This window comes from Schistocerca serialis, chromosome 5, assembly GCF_023864345.2.
Source record: "Schistocerca serialis cubense isolate TAMUIC-IGC-003099 chromosome 5, iqSchSeri2.2, whole genome shotgun sequence".
NCBI classification, from domain to species: domain Eukaryota; kingdom Metazoa; phylum Arthropoda; class Insecta; order Orthoptera; family Acrididae; genus Schistocerca; species Schistocerca serialis.
The window spans coordinates 245,888,987-245,906,336 of record NC_064642.1 but is presented as its reverse complement, the minus strand read 5'-3'; the positions used below and the strand labels follow the sequence as shown (position 1 = coordinate 245,906,336).

Sequence of the window (17,350 nt, the reverse complement as noted above, 5' to 3'; positions counted from 1 at the left end):
GAACTGCAGATTAAAACTGAAGAAACTGCAAAAAGGCAGGAATTTATGGAGATGGGACCTGGATAAACTGAAAGAACCAGATGTAGAGCTTCTGAGATGTGGGGCTAGAGAAGAATGCAGAAGTTTAAATGGGCATATTAAGTAACTAATCAGGATGCACGAATCAAATTGGGGAAGACAGAAGTTTATGGCACAACTTGACTAAAAGAAGGTATTGGTCAACAGGGTACTCAGGGAGCTGCATCAATCTTCAGACTGAAGGTCACAACAACTAAAAACAGAAAGAGTAACTGCTGTACAGTGAACAGAAATGTAGAAAGGATACTATTGAATAGTATCTTTTTCCATGTGAAATAAGACATACTTACATTGTAGTAATGTAATTTGCATATAAATCAGTAAGACAGATGATTTATCAGTCAAAGCCCTATGTTATACAATAATTATCTTTAATTTTCTACTATGTATACATTTGAAGTATCCAAGAAGTAACTCAAGCAAGACTTTGCTTTGCATAAGGATGCCTGGAAGTTTGTCACTGGTGTTATCAAACAACTATTGAGAGAGTTTCGTAATTCTGAGGTAAGCATACAGATTTAAAAGTGAGACACGTGCCTCATCCTTGGAATGCACATAACTAACAACTGGGTGTATGGTTTTTGTGTATTTATTGTTTTATTCCTCTACTTATAAGAATGAATAGAATCATACTCCACATTTTCTTCTTTCCCTTTTATGAAATGTCGGGTCAGCTTACTTTTATTTAAATTACCATAGCACAAGTTTGGTCTTTGCTTTGACATAATTATATCATTTTTTTCTAGGAATAATTGATTATAATTAGATTCCAGAAATTTTATGCTAAAAATTGCTTCATCTGAGGGAAAGATGAGTGTGTAACATCATTAGGATATTTAAAAAGTGAGTAGACAGAACTGGTAACTACAGAACCATACCTTTACGGACTGGTACAGGCTGAAATATTGATGACTGATACTGGGGAGCTGGTGCTGTGAAAATTAACAGCTCATCTGAATTTGGATCCGGATTTCGTATGAGACGTCTGTGTACTCCACTGCGATGTGATCCAGGTGCAAACCACAGACAACCATTTTCCACTGTAGCATCATCAAGAGCAAACCAAAACCCCACAAGCTCAGTAGGTTCAGTGTGAAGGAATGTTGCATCCTGGTGTGCTACAACTTAAAGAAAAAAAAAATTCTTGGCTGGAAACGTGACATAACAATTGCATAAGAATTTTTCATTTAATTCACTAGCAATTATTTGAATGTAGTACAATAACTCTTAGTAACTAATAATTGTGGTTCAGAGCTAACACAAATACAAATAGAAACAAAAATAAATCTTGAAATTTAAAATGTTCAGAAACTTAAACATGTGATAGACAAATATGAATTCAATTCATGAAATGTCTAAATTATTACCTTCAGGAGGTTTAACATTCAGCAATGCTGACAGATATGCATAAAAATATCAGAGATGAAGGTAAAGATCTCAAAGAGAGTAGGAGGTCAAAGATAGTACATTAGTAACTAAGCTGTCATCTTCAGTTAAGAGATAGCAAACAGAGGTTGACAACAAGAGGGGACGATGGATTAGAGGAAGGACAAAGAATACCAAGTGAAAAGAATTATGCAATTTTAGGATAAAAAGTTTTAAAAATGAAGATGACAGCATGAACAAGAAGGAAAAAAGAGAAAAGAAATGAAGAAAAATGAAAGCAGGCGAAGCACCTATAGAGGAGAAGAGGGAATGAGCAAATCAAATTTCAAGTTCAGGTCAGAAGATTCATATGTCTGTGTAATGTATCTGGGATTCATGGTCTTTTGTCAGACTGTGGAGAATGCTAAGCAATTGTAGAATGGACATCCTCAAAACCAATATTAAATTTTTGTCCAATCGTATGTCCTGCCCCTTTGATGGCAGGTGTGTAGTGAACATATATTTTCTGGCAAATCATATGAGTAATGTGGTATGCTGCCCTACTTTTAACGTTGTTTGTTTTCAATTGTGGTATGGTTGAAGTAGGTAGTAGTAGGCAGGTGTGCAGGTGTGTGTCACAGCTCATACGACGGGAACAGTTGCAGTATTAGGAACTTGAGGTAGATACACTGCTCTGGAATGTTATAGGGCTGTACAAGGATGTTTTGAAGGTTAGGAGGGTGGTGGAAGGCGACAGTGAGTTATGTGGGCAATATAATGGGGAGAGGTAATCTCATTTCAGAACTTGTCTGAGGAAGTTGGATCTGTGGTTGATTAATTGGATGAGATGACCAAAGTCTGAATGGTTTCCAGTGACAAAGGGGTTGTGTGTGACTCTTTTAAGCAGGTGCTATGTTGGTTGAGGGTAGGGGGATTTTTATGCATATGTAGATTAAGTAGTTATGACAGAGGAAACACTAGGAAAGGATAGTCATATAGATGTTGATGAATTTGGTGTTGAAGGAGATATGTTTCCCATGGATACCTAGTTATTCTGATTTTTTTTGTACTTTAATTGCATGCATTGACTGGAACACACTCTCTGAATTTCTGAAAGTAGTAGTACTGTTGTCAAAAGACTGTCTTCAACTTTAACAGAAACCAGACTGCAGTAATATGAGTCAAAAAACATGAGAGAGAGACAACAGTTGAAAATTGAGTGAGACAGGTTTGTAGCCTAACCCTCCATGTTATTCAGTCTGTACATTCAGCAAGCAGTAAAGGGAACTGAAAAGAAATTTGTAAAGGGAACTTAATCACAGGAACAAGAAATAAAAACTTAGAAGTTAGCAGATGAATTCATAATTCTGTCAGAGAAGGCCAAGGAGTTTGAAGATCAGTTGAACCAAATGTACAGTGCACTGAAAAGACAGCAAAAGTAAATGCAAAGTAAGATGCTGTAATCGTCTTAAATCACATGATACTGAGGAAATTATGTTATAAAATGAGACACTAACAGTAGATGAAGTTTGCTATTCAAGAATGAAATCTTCACTCCGCAGAAGAGCATCCACTGATATGAAACTACCTGGCAGATAAAAACTGTGCACCAGAATGAGATTTGAACTCGAGACCTTTGCCTTCTGGAATCGAGTGTGCTGCTGACTGACCTACCCAAGCATGACAGCAGTTGAAAATTGAGTGAGACAGGTTTGTAGCTGTCCTCACAGCTTTTCTTCCACCAGTCCCTCATTTTCTACCTTCCAAACTTCACAGAAGCTCTCCTTCGAGTTTTGCTATTGTCGTAGCAAAATAACTGATGATGGCTGAAGCAGAAAAATTTTTAAATGTAGACTGTGGCTGTAGCATGAAAAGCAGTTCTAAAAAAGAGAACTGTTTTAACATGTAATATGAATTTAAGTGTTTTGTAAAAGTATTTGTGTGTAGTGCAGTCTCATACAGAAGTAAAATCTGAATGATACACAATACAGTAAGTATGCTCGTGTGGATGTAGTCTGGAATATTTACAGCAGCGATGCAGGTATGAAAAAGATTGCACTGTGTAGAATATCCTGGGGTGTTGCGTGAAATCAGTATGTCAGACAGAAGGCAACAACAACTGTGTTATTGCTTCCTCTTGCCATTATATTTCTTTTTCTACAATAATTGTTCTTTGTTTGTTTTTCTGTTCCCGCATTCCATCATATCTGAATTAGAGTTAGCAGATGTTTTTTACTCTAATGAGATCTTTGACCTACTACTCCTCTTGATGCCTCTGAAGGCTAGAAACATTGTTATTTTTTATGTGTTTCTCCCAACAGAAACTTAATAACAGACAAGTGACATAAAAAACATACAAAGACAAAGGAAAGTTTTAGAAGGGCAGGAAAAGCTGATTTTAACTGTCAAAAATGAGAGAGTCAGTATGCTGGTAACAAATGAAATCGACAATGGGAACTGTCCACTGCTATTTTTAGTGTAGCTCTGGCTCGTGCTGTTATAGTTGTTGCTGAACAAGTGATTCTTTCCTGTTTCACAGAATTAACTTGTATTTTTTAAATTTGAACCTTTGAATCTAGTTGTATAACATTTGTGCTTGTTAACCTTAATTATTATTTTGTGATATATGGCATATCTGATATTTCCTTTATAGTTTTACCTGCCTTTGAAGAGTGAAAGTAATGCTTGTAGATTAGGAATTCTATTTTAGTCCAGCCTATTTTATCATCCCTTGTTACACACAGATAATATATTTTTATGTCAAATTGTTGATAAACTGTGCTCCAGTACTCTAACATAAGAGAATGATTCACCAAACTTACATAGCAAAAGTCAGGTGAATATTTGGAGCAGGCGATATGCAAAGAAGTGAAGAAAGCCGTGCCTAAAGTTTTGAAATACTGCCACAAGAAGTGTTGAATGTTTTAAAACAACTGATCATAATTTTGCTCCATTAATGTCATTTATCATATTTTGTTGTGTATTTACTATTTCCAGACTTGTAGAAAACAAAATCTTTCTAGTGTGGACTTAAGAACTTAGCTTTGGCACTGCAAGAGAAAAGAAAATCAACTAATTTCATATAATTTAAAAGGGAAGAAATGAGTGCAGTCTCTCAATGTTGTGCGTCATATCACATGTATACCTTACATCAGTCTCACTCTTAACTTTTTAAGTATTGTTCTTTCCTCTGTTCACTTTCCAATCTTTCTTTCCGACTGTATTGCTCAATTCTCACAAAAATAACTTCACTTAACTGCTTCCTACTGAAGTTACATTTTTAAAACTATCTACACTTGTATATTATGTGACGTGAATTGTTTGATCACACCCAGATTAAAATTATAAGTTCCCTATTTTGAACTTCTGTAAATAGAACACTTTTAAAGGATATTTTATATGATCTTGAAATCTATTGCAGCTTTTTATATATATGTGAAACTTTCTAAGCCATCAGATTCATCTCTTGAACAGTCTCACAGCTGATGAAAACGAAATTCATTTGCTTAACAGCTATTTACAGAGGGTTTGTATTTTCTTATTTGCTGTGATAGCAGTCAAGCTGCTTCTTTAGTGCTGTTACTCTGTATGAGAAACACACATGATCTACATGATTTTACTGTTATGTAAAATAATCTCCCACAAAGGCCTCCCTATTTCCGTATTAAGTACTTTACCTCTTCATATTAAATGCTTGCTTTACAGTCTTCACAGTGCAAAAGCATTGCCATAGTAAGAAGGCTTTCATTTGCTGGTATAGGGAAACAAAATTCGCAATGAGAATGCAGTAGATGGTACACTGTATACACTGGAAAAACTTTATAGTATTTTCACTAGGCACACATGGCATTACAACAATAAAAATACAGAAGTACATATGACAATATTATGAGAAGGAAAGTTGCCACTCACCATATAGTGGAGATGCCGAGTGGCAGATAGGCACAACAAAAAGATTTTCACACTTCAATCTTTCGGCCAATAGCCTTTGTCAACAATACACACACACACACACACACACACACACACACACACACGCGCACACAACATGCATGCAAACGCAACTGTCACACGTGACTGTACTACACAAGTACATATGACAGTCTTGTGAGATGTAAATGTTAATGTAGTTGTGAGCATGCCAGTTACCAGTATGAGTACCAATGTATTTAGGTATTTTGTGTGTGGATTATTTCCTCAACAGAGTTGTTTTCTGCAAAATATGGGTTGAAAATTTACTTATTCAAACTACCTGTTGTTATGTGCTTCATTTTGAATTCCCCACCCTTCTCTTTTCATGCCCTTTTCCTGTTATCCTACTACCACAAGATTTCTCATATGAAGGTTAGTCTCGAATGCAAAGCACCTCTTGCTAATTTTTCCTCTCATTTTATCATTGCCCTTTGTTCAGTGTATGTCAGGATTTTCTACCATCTTTTGGTGTCCTTGTAACTATTTTCACTTCATTCTTCTTTCATATTTCATAGACTTGATCATTTCATACATCTCTTTACAAATCTACAAAGATTTGTTGGCTGTTACTGATAACCGATCTCCAATCAAGAATGTTCAACTGCAGGAGTTTGATAGTTTGTGAAATAAAGTCTGTTGATTCATTAGTTTGCATGGAGCTGTTAATCAATTTGTATATTTTTAAAATTTGTTAGTGAGTGAGAACTTTTGTTCAGTGATTTCTCATTAGATTGCTGGAAATGGAGGAATGCTGAAATTGCTTTTATGGTGTACAGCTGAGGAGATAAACATTTGAAATCATTTCTGATTTTTCAAATTTACTGAATTTAAACAATATTTAAATCCTTTTTTTTTCAACTCACCTTCACTACCAACACCAGGGTTCTTATAAATGTACATACTTTGCACAATAACAGGTTCTGAAAAACCTAGCTGCCAACATGTTTCTTTCACTTTATTGCTGAAAGTGTACTTCTCAAATGTTGGATGCAGTAAATGGAGAGCATGTCCAACTTTATTCAGGGAGACTTTTGCATCCACTAGCAGTTTTCCAGACTCATCAACAGCCCCATTTTCAAAGAAATAACTCACTTTATCTGAACTTTCTAGGAAGTACTTATCTTTATTCTGAAACAGATAAACAAATACTTTGATTCTATAGTTAATTTTAGAATATGTAATGCCTTAAGTGTTTAGAACATATATTAAATAACACACTTTTACACAGCTTTCAGCTGTTTGCCATTTTGATGTTCATATTTGTGTGAAGAATTACAGTAAGCATTTGATCTATTATTTGGAACTAGAGAAATACAATTAGAAGTTGTCTTACTATCTTGACAGATGGCAAAAGCTCCTTTATCACCCACAGATGGGAGTCAAACTGCAGCCCCTGGTACCTGAGACTCCCTCAACAGAAACAGTGAGGACGGGAGAGATTGGGAAATATGTTAAAACTTTCTACATCTACATGTCACCGTACAGTATGTGGTGGGGATACCCCATGTACCACTTCCCTCCCCTTTTCTGTTCCCATCTTGAAAGGTGTGTAGAAATTACAATTGTTGGTAGTCTTCTAAGTGAGCTCATATCTCTCTAATTTTGCCTTCGTGATCTTTTTGCAAGATATGTATAGGAGAAAGCAGTATATTGATTGATTCTTCCCAACTCTTTTAGAAACATACTATCTCAGAATTTTGACAGTAAACTTCTTTGTGATCCACGTTGTCTCTCTTGTAGCACCTACCATTGAAGTTTGATGAGCATCTCTGTGATGCTTTCATGCTTACCAAATGAATCTGTGGCAACACTCCTCTTGGATCTTTTCTTGTTGCTCCATCAATCCTATATGGTAGTGGTCATAGGCTGAAAAGCAATACTCAGTAATTGGTAGATTTTTGTAAGCAATCTCTTTCATGGCCAGGCTACTCTTCTTGAGGATTTGTCCAGTGACTCTCACCTTTCCCACAATTAGTTTCATGTGGTTACTCCACTTTAAATCATTCTTATGTGACAACTCTGACAGCAAGAGGAAGTTATTACAACAGTGCATATTGGATCCACACTTGCCTTCCACATCCCATCTCTGGCCATCCTGATTTAGGTTTTCCGTGATTTCCCTAAATCGTTTCAGGCAAATGCCGGGATGGTTCCTTTGAAAGGGCGTGGCCGATTTCCTTCCCAATCCTTCCCTAACCCGAGCTTGCGCCCCGTCTCTAATGACCTTGTTGTCGACGGGACGATAACACTAACCACCACCACCACCTTGCCTTCCACACCACTTATGGCGCTGCGAGCTGCAGGTGGTTACCTCAAGACAAACACTCAATAGAAGCCACATCCTCAAGGCAATAGCTGCATCACCTGGTGGGATCCCATGGCCAAGCTGCCTGATAAAAGTAGGAAAGGCAGTTCTTGTTTGTTCTCCATATGATCTGCATATTACGCCAGTGGCCCTGTGATGACAACTACTGCCTTGGACGAAGACTACTCTTGGACTGTGTGATTCTTTACTTCTTGTAAATCATTTGTAATTCTAGTGAATATGGAATATGTGACTATCTCCAGTAATTGTTTAGCAATCATGTAATTAAACTATTTTTGCAGAGTACTTTACATCTGGCAGCAAGTGTTGATCTGCAGCAGATCTTCCTGCCTTTCACTCCAGTTTTCTAACATTGCAACTTTTTTTTATATACAACATCATCTGCAAAACAGCCTCGTGGAGCTTATGACATTATTCACTAGATAATTTTTATATTTTGTCAACTGTAATAGTCCTGTAACACTCTCCTGTGGCAAGCCAGAAGCTACTTTTATGTCTGAAAATTTCTCTTGGTTAAAATTACATACTGTGTTCTTTTAGCAGGCAACTCTTAAATCCAGTCACAGAGCTGGTGCGATGTTCCTTACACTCATATTTTGTTCATTAGATGACATTTCAGAATTGTATCAAACACTTTCTGAAAGTCAAGGAATATATTAACCTGGGTGCTGGTATTGACTGCTTTCTGTATTTTGAGAATGGAGAGAGTGAGGTGGGTTTCACAAAACCATTGCTTGTGGATGCCAATTGTTCCTACTTAGCAGATTTTTGTCTCCTGAAAGGTCATAATACAGGGTGATTCAAAAAGAATACCACAACTTTAAAAATGTGTATTTAATGAAAGAAACATAATATAACCTTCTGTTATACATCATTACAAAGAGTATTTAAAAAGGTTTTTTTTTCACTCAAAAACAAGTTCAGAGATGTTCAATATGGCCCCCTCCAGACACTCGAGCAATATCAACCCGATACTCCAACTCGTTCCACACACTCTGTAGCATATCAGGCGTAACAGTTTGGATAGCTGCTGTTATTTCTCGTTTCAAATCATCAATGGTGGCTGGGAGAGGTGGCCGAAACACCATATCCTTAACATACCCCCATAAGAAAAAATCGCAGGGGGTAAGATCAGGGCTTCTTGGAGGCCAGTGATGCAGTGCTCTGTCACGGGCTGCCTGGCGGCCGATCCATCGCCTCGGGATAAGGTTTCATAACTAACCTTTTTCGTAGGACTCTCCATACAGTTGATTGTGGAATTTGCAGCTCTCTGCTAGCTCTGCGAGTCGATTTTCCTGGGCTGCGAACAAATGCTTGCTGGATGCGTGCTACATTTTCATCACTCGTTCTCGGCTGTCCAGAACTTTTCCCTTTGCACAAACACCCATTCTCTGTAAACTGTTTATACCAACGTTTAATACACCACCTATCAGGAGGTTTAACACCATACTTCGTTCGAAATGCACGCTGAACAACTGTCGTCGATTCACTTCTGCCGTACTCAATGACACAAAAAGCTTTCTGTTGAGCTGTCACCATCTTAGCATCAACTGACGCTGACACCTAGTCAACAGTGCATCAAGTGAACAAATGTACAACTAAATGAAACTTTATAGCTCCCTTAATTCGCCGACAGATAGTGCTTAGCTCTGCCTTTTGTCGTTGCAGAGTTTTAAATTCCTAAAGTTGTGGTATTCTTTTTGAATCACCCTGTATATGAGCACAAAACTCTACAATAGATTGACATCAGTGGAATAGGTTGCGTAAGTGTGTGTATTTGTTTGATGACTTCTTGAAAAGAAGAATGATCTGTAATTTTCTTCAGTCACTAAGGTTCCTTCAGCCCTCCACTGAAATATGACAGACTAGCGGTAGGAGTAAGTTCTTTCAAACTCTATGTAGAGTGTGGTGATACAAACCACCACAGAGGAGCAAAATGTATTCCTACATCTTCATACTGATGACTCATACACATGAATACAAAGCTTAATCATAAGAGACTTTTTGTTGTCTCTGTCTGCAACTCAATGTGTCATCTTTACAGGTAGCCTTTCCAATAAAATAAGGTACCATACGTAAGAGCACAGATCATCCAGAATTGTTATTTTCTCTGCATGTGGTGAGTCATGCCGAGGGATGATGTATATCTTCAGGATGGGATGGCAACTGCAGCAGCTTTGCAAGAGGAAATAGTTGGTTGGGTATGAAAATATAGGTTCCAAGGATCATCTACATCTGTTGACGAGGCACAGAAGTGCTGAGATGATATATAAATATTTTGGACTGTGGTTATTACATGATGTAAAGAGACAAATGAAATCTTTTATTAATGTTCATTATGTGTTGATAAGCTGTGTTGGGTTGTTGTGATTCACAGAGATTACTGATGTGGTAAGTTCAATACGGACATGTTTGTTATCAATATACAGTTTATTAACCCAAATGGATGTTGGATGTCCTTTAAAAGAATTAGAATATTCTACTCATGATACGTCATGGTTTGTTCTTTAAAAGAAGTTATAACTGTGATTCTGAGCTTCTTAATTACAATAATAATACAATTGGGGAAGAAATACAGCATAATCTTTCAAAAGTTCATGGTCAAGAATACAAAAACTGCGTTAAATCAAAGTGCAATGGAACACCTCAAGAGTCATATAAAACCCCATCAGATCCAGTTGCCTTTCCTCTCTTGGGTGTTTTTAGATGATTTTCTACCACATGCTCATGTATCTCAATATCTGACAGTTTGGTGCTTATGTGGCAGTTGAAATGAGGGACTGCTTTGTGGTCTTCCTCAGTGCAACAGTTTTGGAATATGGAATTTAGTATTTTGATCTTCTCTCTGTCGTCCTCCATTTTGATACCAGTAAAGAAGTAGCACAAAAATCACTCAAGATCCTGTGTCAAGAAAGAGACAATATGATATTCAAATTGCTTATGCACGTACTCTTCTGCTTTACTCACCAATCTAGGTGAAGGAACAATCAGTGGGAAGGCTTGAAATTTTTTTCACTTTTCAGATATGTTGTCAAGACTTTGAAGCCAGTAAGAGGCCAATTCACTTATCTCTATTTCATTTGAACTTTTGTTCATGAGTAATTTTTCCTAGCACTTGTATTTTCACTATCAGGTCTAAATAAAGAGATTTTTGAAATTAAATTATGTGTTTGTGCAGTCTCTGGTATTCATAATAAAAGACAAATATTTTACGTGAAAGAATTGTGAGACAAATACATATATATGGTATCATCTGACCAGGAATCTTCAATGTACAAAGATCACACAAACAAAAGAATCAAGCGAGATGGCTACAACCTGAGTGATTAAGAACAATTAAATCATAATTTAGGGGTCTAGTGGTAAAGCATGCATCTGGAAACAGAGGTTATGGAATTGAATTCCAGAGAAACCACAGAAATTTTTTACTCTGCCTTCAACCTATCCTTCACCTCTCAATGATGTTACGATTCACCAGGAATGGCATGTAGTTCAGATTTCACATTAATCTGTCAATCCCTTTTCCCAGTAGGATTATGGGGTCAGTTAGGGATATGCAAGTTGCTGAAATGGCGTCCAATTGGAAGACTTACAACAGGCCATTGAACCCCATAAATTTTTTTATTGTTGATAGTTGACATTAAATTTTGAACTGTTCAGTATAACATACACACAAAATCAGGAACTTATTGCAATGAACATAACTAACCTGAATACAGTAAGTTGTGGCAGCTGAAATGTTAACATTGAGATTTTTCTACTTTGCTTGCTATCACTATCATGAATGTTATGAGCAGCACATTGATTTACTAGACTTGACCTAATTAAGATGGTATTCACAAAGCTTTCTTCGATCACTCAGTGTCACTGGTTGATTATGTGAAGAAGGGGAAGGGGGTGGACATTTGGGTTGATCTAGAACCTGAACGAGAGTACAGCAAGGCCTTGTGAGGAGAGGAATGCTGCAGAAGATAAATGTGAAAATGAAAAGGAGAAGACACAAGTTTAAGTTTAGACTGGATGGATGGTGATTATCTTGGAGGGTCAGCTCATGTCTCTGTAATTTGAAAACCGAGATATTAGGAGGAAGTGTCTAAATGATTTGACATATAAAATGAGCACAGAAGCCTTCATTGTTATATTCAATGCCATTGTCGGCATCGAGCATGCAGATTGTTTGTAGTCAAGCCCTCTTACTGATATGGTGGTGAAGGCACAAGATTCTGGAGATCTGTCAAAATCTACTTCTGTTAAAGTCATTGACATTTAATCATGATTTTTTTTATTCATAAAACACAGACCTTGGACCTGTTCTGACTGGCCAACTGATGTGTACAAGACAGTATGAGGAGTGATCTTTGATCATGGGACATGTGCTCAGCAGGTTGTTAGTCCTCCAGCTGTTATTGTCACTAGATGAATCCTGGTGACATTGTTGGTTCCTTGTTCAAGCATCACCTCATCTGGCCTCATGAGGCTGAGTGGAACCTGTTCCAGACCTCCATTCCCCGAAAAAGTCTGCAGAGGACTCGAACCTGGGTCCTTTTGCACAGGAGGCAGTGACGCTAATCATTCGGCTATGATGGCATACATAAAGAAATTAATTTTGACCTTAAGGTCTACAGTTTGGCACAGATGGTTGACAAGGCAATGTTATGGGCTCGAGTCTCAGTCCAATGCACTGTCTGAATCTGCCAGGCAGTTTCCAGTATCTTAAGTGATACTATGACCACAAAAAACCTGTCAATAAACATGAATGGTCTCTGGCATGCTGTCAAAATTGACAGCATCCTGTACTATTTAACAGACCACGCTGCAGACCAGAAAAGATCTGAATACTTGTTTCATCTATCAGGTTGTTTGGAATCTGTTGTGTCAATGCCAGTGTCCCCCAAGATGCTTATGCTGACGATGTTTGTCACCTCTCTACTGTTGTATGGTGATAATGAGGAGTATTTAATGTATTTTTAACACATAAGATGCATAAGGTGACTAAATATTTTAATAACCAAGGCCTAAAAGCAAATATTATAAAATGACAGTTACTGTAGTTCCCATCAGGCAACTTGTGCCACAGATTTGAAGGAGCTATTTGTGGAATTTTGTTTAGAGACAATGAAGACTATCTGCACTTTGATTGCAATCTTCAGTGGGAAAATCATGTTAACTACGTGTGCAGGAAAATAAGCAGTGCATTGTATTTGCTTAGCCAACTATCTAAAATTGTGTGTAATGAAACACTACAAACAGTGTTCTATGTTTATAAGTTATGGAATTAAGCTGTGTGGTTGTGCTGCTGATGTGCAGTTGAAGAGAATACTGGTGCTACAGTACTGGCTGATATGTAATTTGGGATAAGAGAGACCTATTGTGATGCCCTTATCAAGAATAAATATCTCACTACACTCATTGTGTGTGTGTGTGTGTGTGTGTGTGTGTGTGTCCTGTTGTGATGCCCTTATCAAGAATAAATACCTCACGAGAAGAGAGGAGAGGGAACTTGGGAACTTGCCCTTCAGTATATCCTCTCTTCTTGTTATTCGCCAGGCCTCAACCTCCGCTAATTTCAAGTTGCCGCCGCTCATACCTCACCTGTCTTTCAACAACATCTTTGCCTCTGTACTTCCGCCTCAACTGACATCTCTGCCCAAACTCTTTGCCTTTACAAATGTCTGCTTGTGTCTGTGTATCTCGGATGGATATGTGTGTGTGTGTGTGTGTGTGCGTGTGCGTGAGTGTATACCTGTCCTTTTTTCCCCCTAAGGTAAGTCTTTCCGCTCCTGGGATTGGAATGACTCCTTACCCTCTCCCTTAAAACCCATATCCTTTCGTCATTCCCTCCCCTTCCCTCTTTCCTGATGAAGCAACCGTTGGTTGCTAAAGCTTGAAATTTTGTGTGTATGTTTGTGTTTGTTTGTGTGTCTATCAACCTGCCAGCGCTTTCGTTTGGTAAGTCACATCATCTTTGTTTATATAAGCCATCAGGACAACACAGTCATATGCTACAATGTACATAATCACAATACAAGAAATAAGAACAGTTATTACAGACAAAGAACATAATTAAATGTAACAGAGTGCAGTCTATGTAATAGTGGCTCAATGTTGTACAATGAATTGCCAGAATCAGTAAGAGCATATACTGGAGATCCATTTAAAACAATATTAAAATTTTCTCTTGTAAATAAATGTCTATATTCACTGAAATAATTATGTGTACATTATATGTTAATCTTTTTAGTCACATATTTGATGTATTAAACCTTTGTATTCAAATATGATATGTACTATATCTTTGTAAAAATATGATGTTTGTAAAAGCCATCATTTGATGACTACATACAGAAAGAAATATAAATTTGAAAACTAAATAAATATATATGGTCTCCAAAATGTGATTTTCTCTAACAATTGCCAGATAATTTTGTTACCTCTCCTTTTATTCTTTCCAGCTTCCTTCTCTGTTTCTATTTTGGTTACCTTTTCTTTATGTACACTTGGGCTACTTTGGGAGTTAATATTTTTTGGCCAAGTTTCATCATCCAAGTCCTTCATAATTTTTACAATTTTTCCCCTCTCATTTCCTCATGCACCGCATTAGTTTTTAGTTTTTAGCTTCTATCTTGAACACCTGCAGTTCATTATTAATGCCCTGCAGTTTGCAGCTGGCCGGAGTGGCCGTGTAGTTCTAGGAGCTACAGTCTGGAACCGCGTGATCGCTACGGTCGCAGGTTCGAATCCTGCCTCGGGCATGGATGTGTGTGATATCCTTAGGTTAGTCAGGTTTAAGTAGTTCTAAGTTCTAGGGGACTGATGACCACAGCAGTTAAGTCCCACAGTGCTCAGAGCCTTTTTTTTTTTTTTTTTTTTTTTTTTTTTTTTTTTTTTTTTTTTTTTTTTTTTTTTTTTTTTTTTTTTTGCATCTGTGTGTTCAGTCTCTGATAGCTGCAATTCGTCATCTGTGTCACATCGTAGCCGTTCCAGACTTTTTCTTTCCATATACTTCCTATGCTTCTTTCTTGTAAGCTCTCTTGCTTAACAAACAAACTCTCGAAAGGGCTCTCTCTTTGATATGACACTAAAATCAATGATAACACCTGATGTATGAAACATGCAGCAGATTTCATTGTCATTCATTACCACCTAAAAGTGACTGTTCTGAAAGATTTTGCCAAAAACCTCAATCTTCCTTTGAAAGGTATCCACTTGTATTCTGGAACCACACTAAATGTTATTTGAACTTGAAATTTGCATTCTGCTGCATTACCCATTTCCATCCTTTAAACTAGATGTAAACTCAACTGAAATCAGACAACATTTTTAACTTGTCATTTTATATTTCTGCTATCCAGTTCAGGTGAATACATCTTCATCATCAACTGGATTAAGAGCAAGTCATTTAAAAATAATTTTTACATAAATGTACCTTAATATGAAGATATAATCCTCTGAAACATTTAGATGATTGTGAGAAAGTGACTGTTTAAAGATTTTTCTGTATTTGAAATGGCATTTGTAATAGCCATGTTTACGCTAGACTTAACACAAGTTTTCAAAGTTAAATATTAATAATGTTGGATACACAGTAAATCATACTCTCAATTGCATAACAAAAAGTGTAAGACAATACGAAAAACAAAAGTACCTGCTAACCTGCTTGGGTTGTGTTGTACTGAAAACTGTTCGAGAAGATTCCTCTGGTAAATCATCAGTAAGCTCTTCTCCCGCAGTTTTGAGTTCCTTCACTTCAGCATCAGACAAGAAATCATCCAGGATGACATATCCATCTTGTAATAACTGCAAATTGCATGCAGATGTGTGTTTAAAAAATTTAATTAATAGCTTGTTAGTTTGCATGTTTGAGTGATAATATAAATTATAAACATTTTGATGTGGTATGTGTTACATTTAACTGTGCGCGCACGCGCGCGTGCGCGTGCACGTTCGCGCATGCACATGCGCGTGCATGCGTGGGTGTATGTGCAAGCCTGTGTGCATATATGTGTTTGTAAAACAACAAAATTTAACACATTTTATAGAAAAGGTAAATAAAATGCATTTTTTTTATACCACAGAAATGAGAATATTGGCATAAAGTCTAAATTGTAGGTTATGCCCTTGGTCCTTCTAAATTATGAAAGACGTTTGTAACCTTTAATAAACAGTTTTATTAGTAGTTAAGTTTCAGACAACATACTGTCAGACAAATGGTTTATTATTATGTGCAGGTGATGTAAGGTACATGGGCACAGCAAATCTGCAAGAAGGAATGACAAGTTTAGTGTGTCCATCTGCTGTGAGCTGCTTGTTTTTAGATGTCATGGCTTGGAGGTGTTGGTCAATACATGAAATCAAGAATGATTTCAGCTTTGAGTCTCTAACACTGAAGACACTGCAAAAGCAGAAGAATGGTTATCCAGATTTTACTATCTGGTCCAGATAGTAGTTAATTTTATTAAATAGGTGACAATGGAGAATGAATTACACAATAAGATGGAGTAAACGAAAATAAATAAACGTTCCATGTTGTAAATACTTCCTATGATAGAATGAACAAATTTAAAGTCATGTGACACCCAGTCAGTCTTAGTGTTCTTTGTCTTTGAAGAGTTAACCTTAATTTTAAAAGAGTCTATGAGTGTATGGTTTTATGTTGTGGAATAGATTTCTTATTTCTTGTAGCTGCTGCCACCTCCACAGCAAAATTTTCTTTTTGTTTCTTGCATCTTCATAATCTTAGCAATGCCAAGCCTGGGGGCAAGGGGAACCTCCATAGCTCTCAGGAGAAGGAAAAACCATATTGTAGTTACGTGTATTTCTTCCAAGAAAATTATTTAAGTATCAGCATTACACAGGTTTTTAACAGGGTTGGGACTGAGACTTTTTTATGGCTGCTTAAAAAAAATCGTTACAACAAATGACTTGGAGCAATCACTGTGACAAGAGCTTCCTGGTTTAGAAGTGTCTTCCTATAAAATTTCCTCTTTTGTTGTTTATTTCTCTATCATTGATAGTGTTTCTTAATAATAATAATAATAATAATAATAATAATAATAATGGTTTATTTGCAGTTCTACAGACATATCCACAGGATGAATGAAAACAGAATTTCAAAGCGAATTCTTAAAGTCATCAACTCAAGCAGGAGAAAAACAAAATGGATAAAAGAAGTTGAAGAGGACCTCAGACAAGCACACATAACAGTAAATGATGCAGAAAATAGAACTGAATTCAGGAACATCATCAAAAAACATAAATTTGACACCACAACACAGAAGAGACCAGGATGCAAATGGACAGCGGAGCGAAAGAAACAACACAGTGAACACATGAAGAAAATTTGGACTCAGAAAAAACATAAACAATCATCATACAGGAATTCAAGTTCAAATGCTCTCTTAAATGGGAATAATCGAAAATAATAATAATAATGGTTTATTTGTCCATAATAACTTTTACAGTCTTGTTGAAGACTCAGAAAATCATTGTCTGTGTATTTTTGTGTATTGAACACTACAGTTTGAGTCTTGAAAAAGGCTACAGACAGCATTACAAGTTGTTACTACCTGTTTATAGGGTTCTCTGAAAATAGAAGCTGTCTTAAGCTTT

At 36.8% G+C, this 17,350-nt stretch overlaps 2 protein-coding genes across 2 annotated transcripts in view; one reads left to right on the top strand and one right to left on the bottom strand.

The window, feature by feature from the left end:
- Nucleotides 1-16,852, top strand: part of LOC126482298 (transcriptional protein SWT1) — a 342,452-nt gene extending 325,600 nt beyond the window's left edge. The window contains exon 20 of the mRNA XM_050106316.1: nt 16,813-16,852. Coding sequence (XP_049962273.1) covers nt 16,813-16,841 — 29 coding nt within the window. The 3' untranslated portion in view covers nt 16,842-16,852. The remainder of the gene's footprint in view (nt 1-16,812) is intronic.
- Nucleotides 1-17,350, bottom strand: part of LOC126482299 (phytanoyl-CoA dioxygenase domain-containing protein 1 homolog) — a 62,827-nt gene that overhangs the window by 2,503 nt on the left and 42,974 nt on the right. The window contains exons 2-4 of the mRNA XM_050106317.1: nt 15,395-15,538; nt 6,279-6,543; nt 957-1,202 (exon numbers count right to left, since the gene is read on the bottom strand). Coding sequence (XP_049962274.1) covers nt 957-1,202; nt 6,279-6,543; nt 15,395-15,538 — 655 coding nt within the window. The remainder of the gene's footprint in view (nt 1-956; nt 1,203-6,278; nt 6,544-15,394; nt 15,539-17,350) is intronic.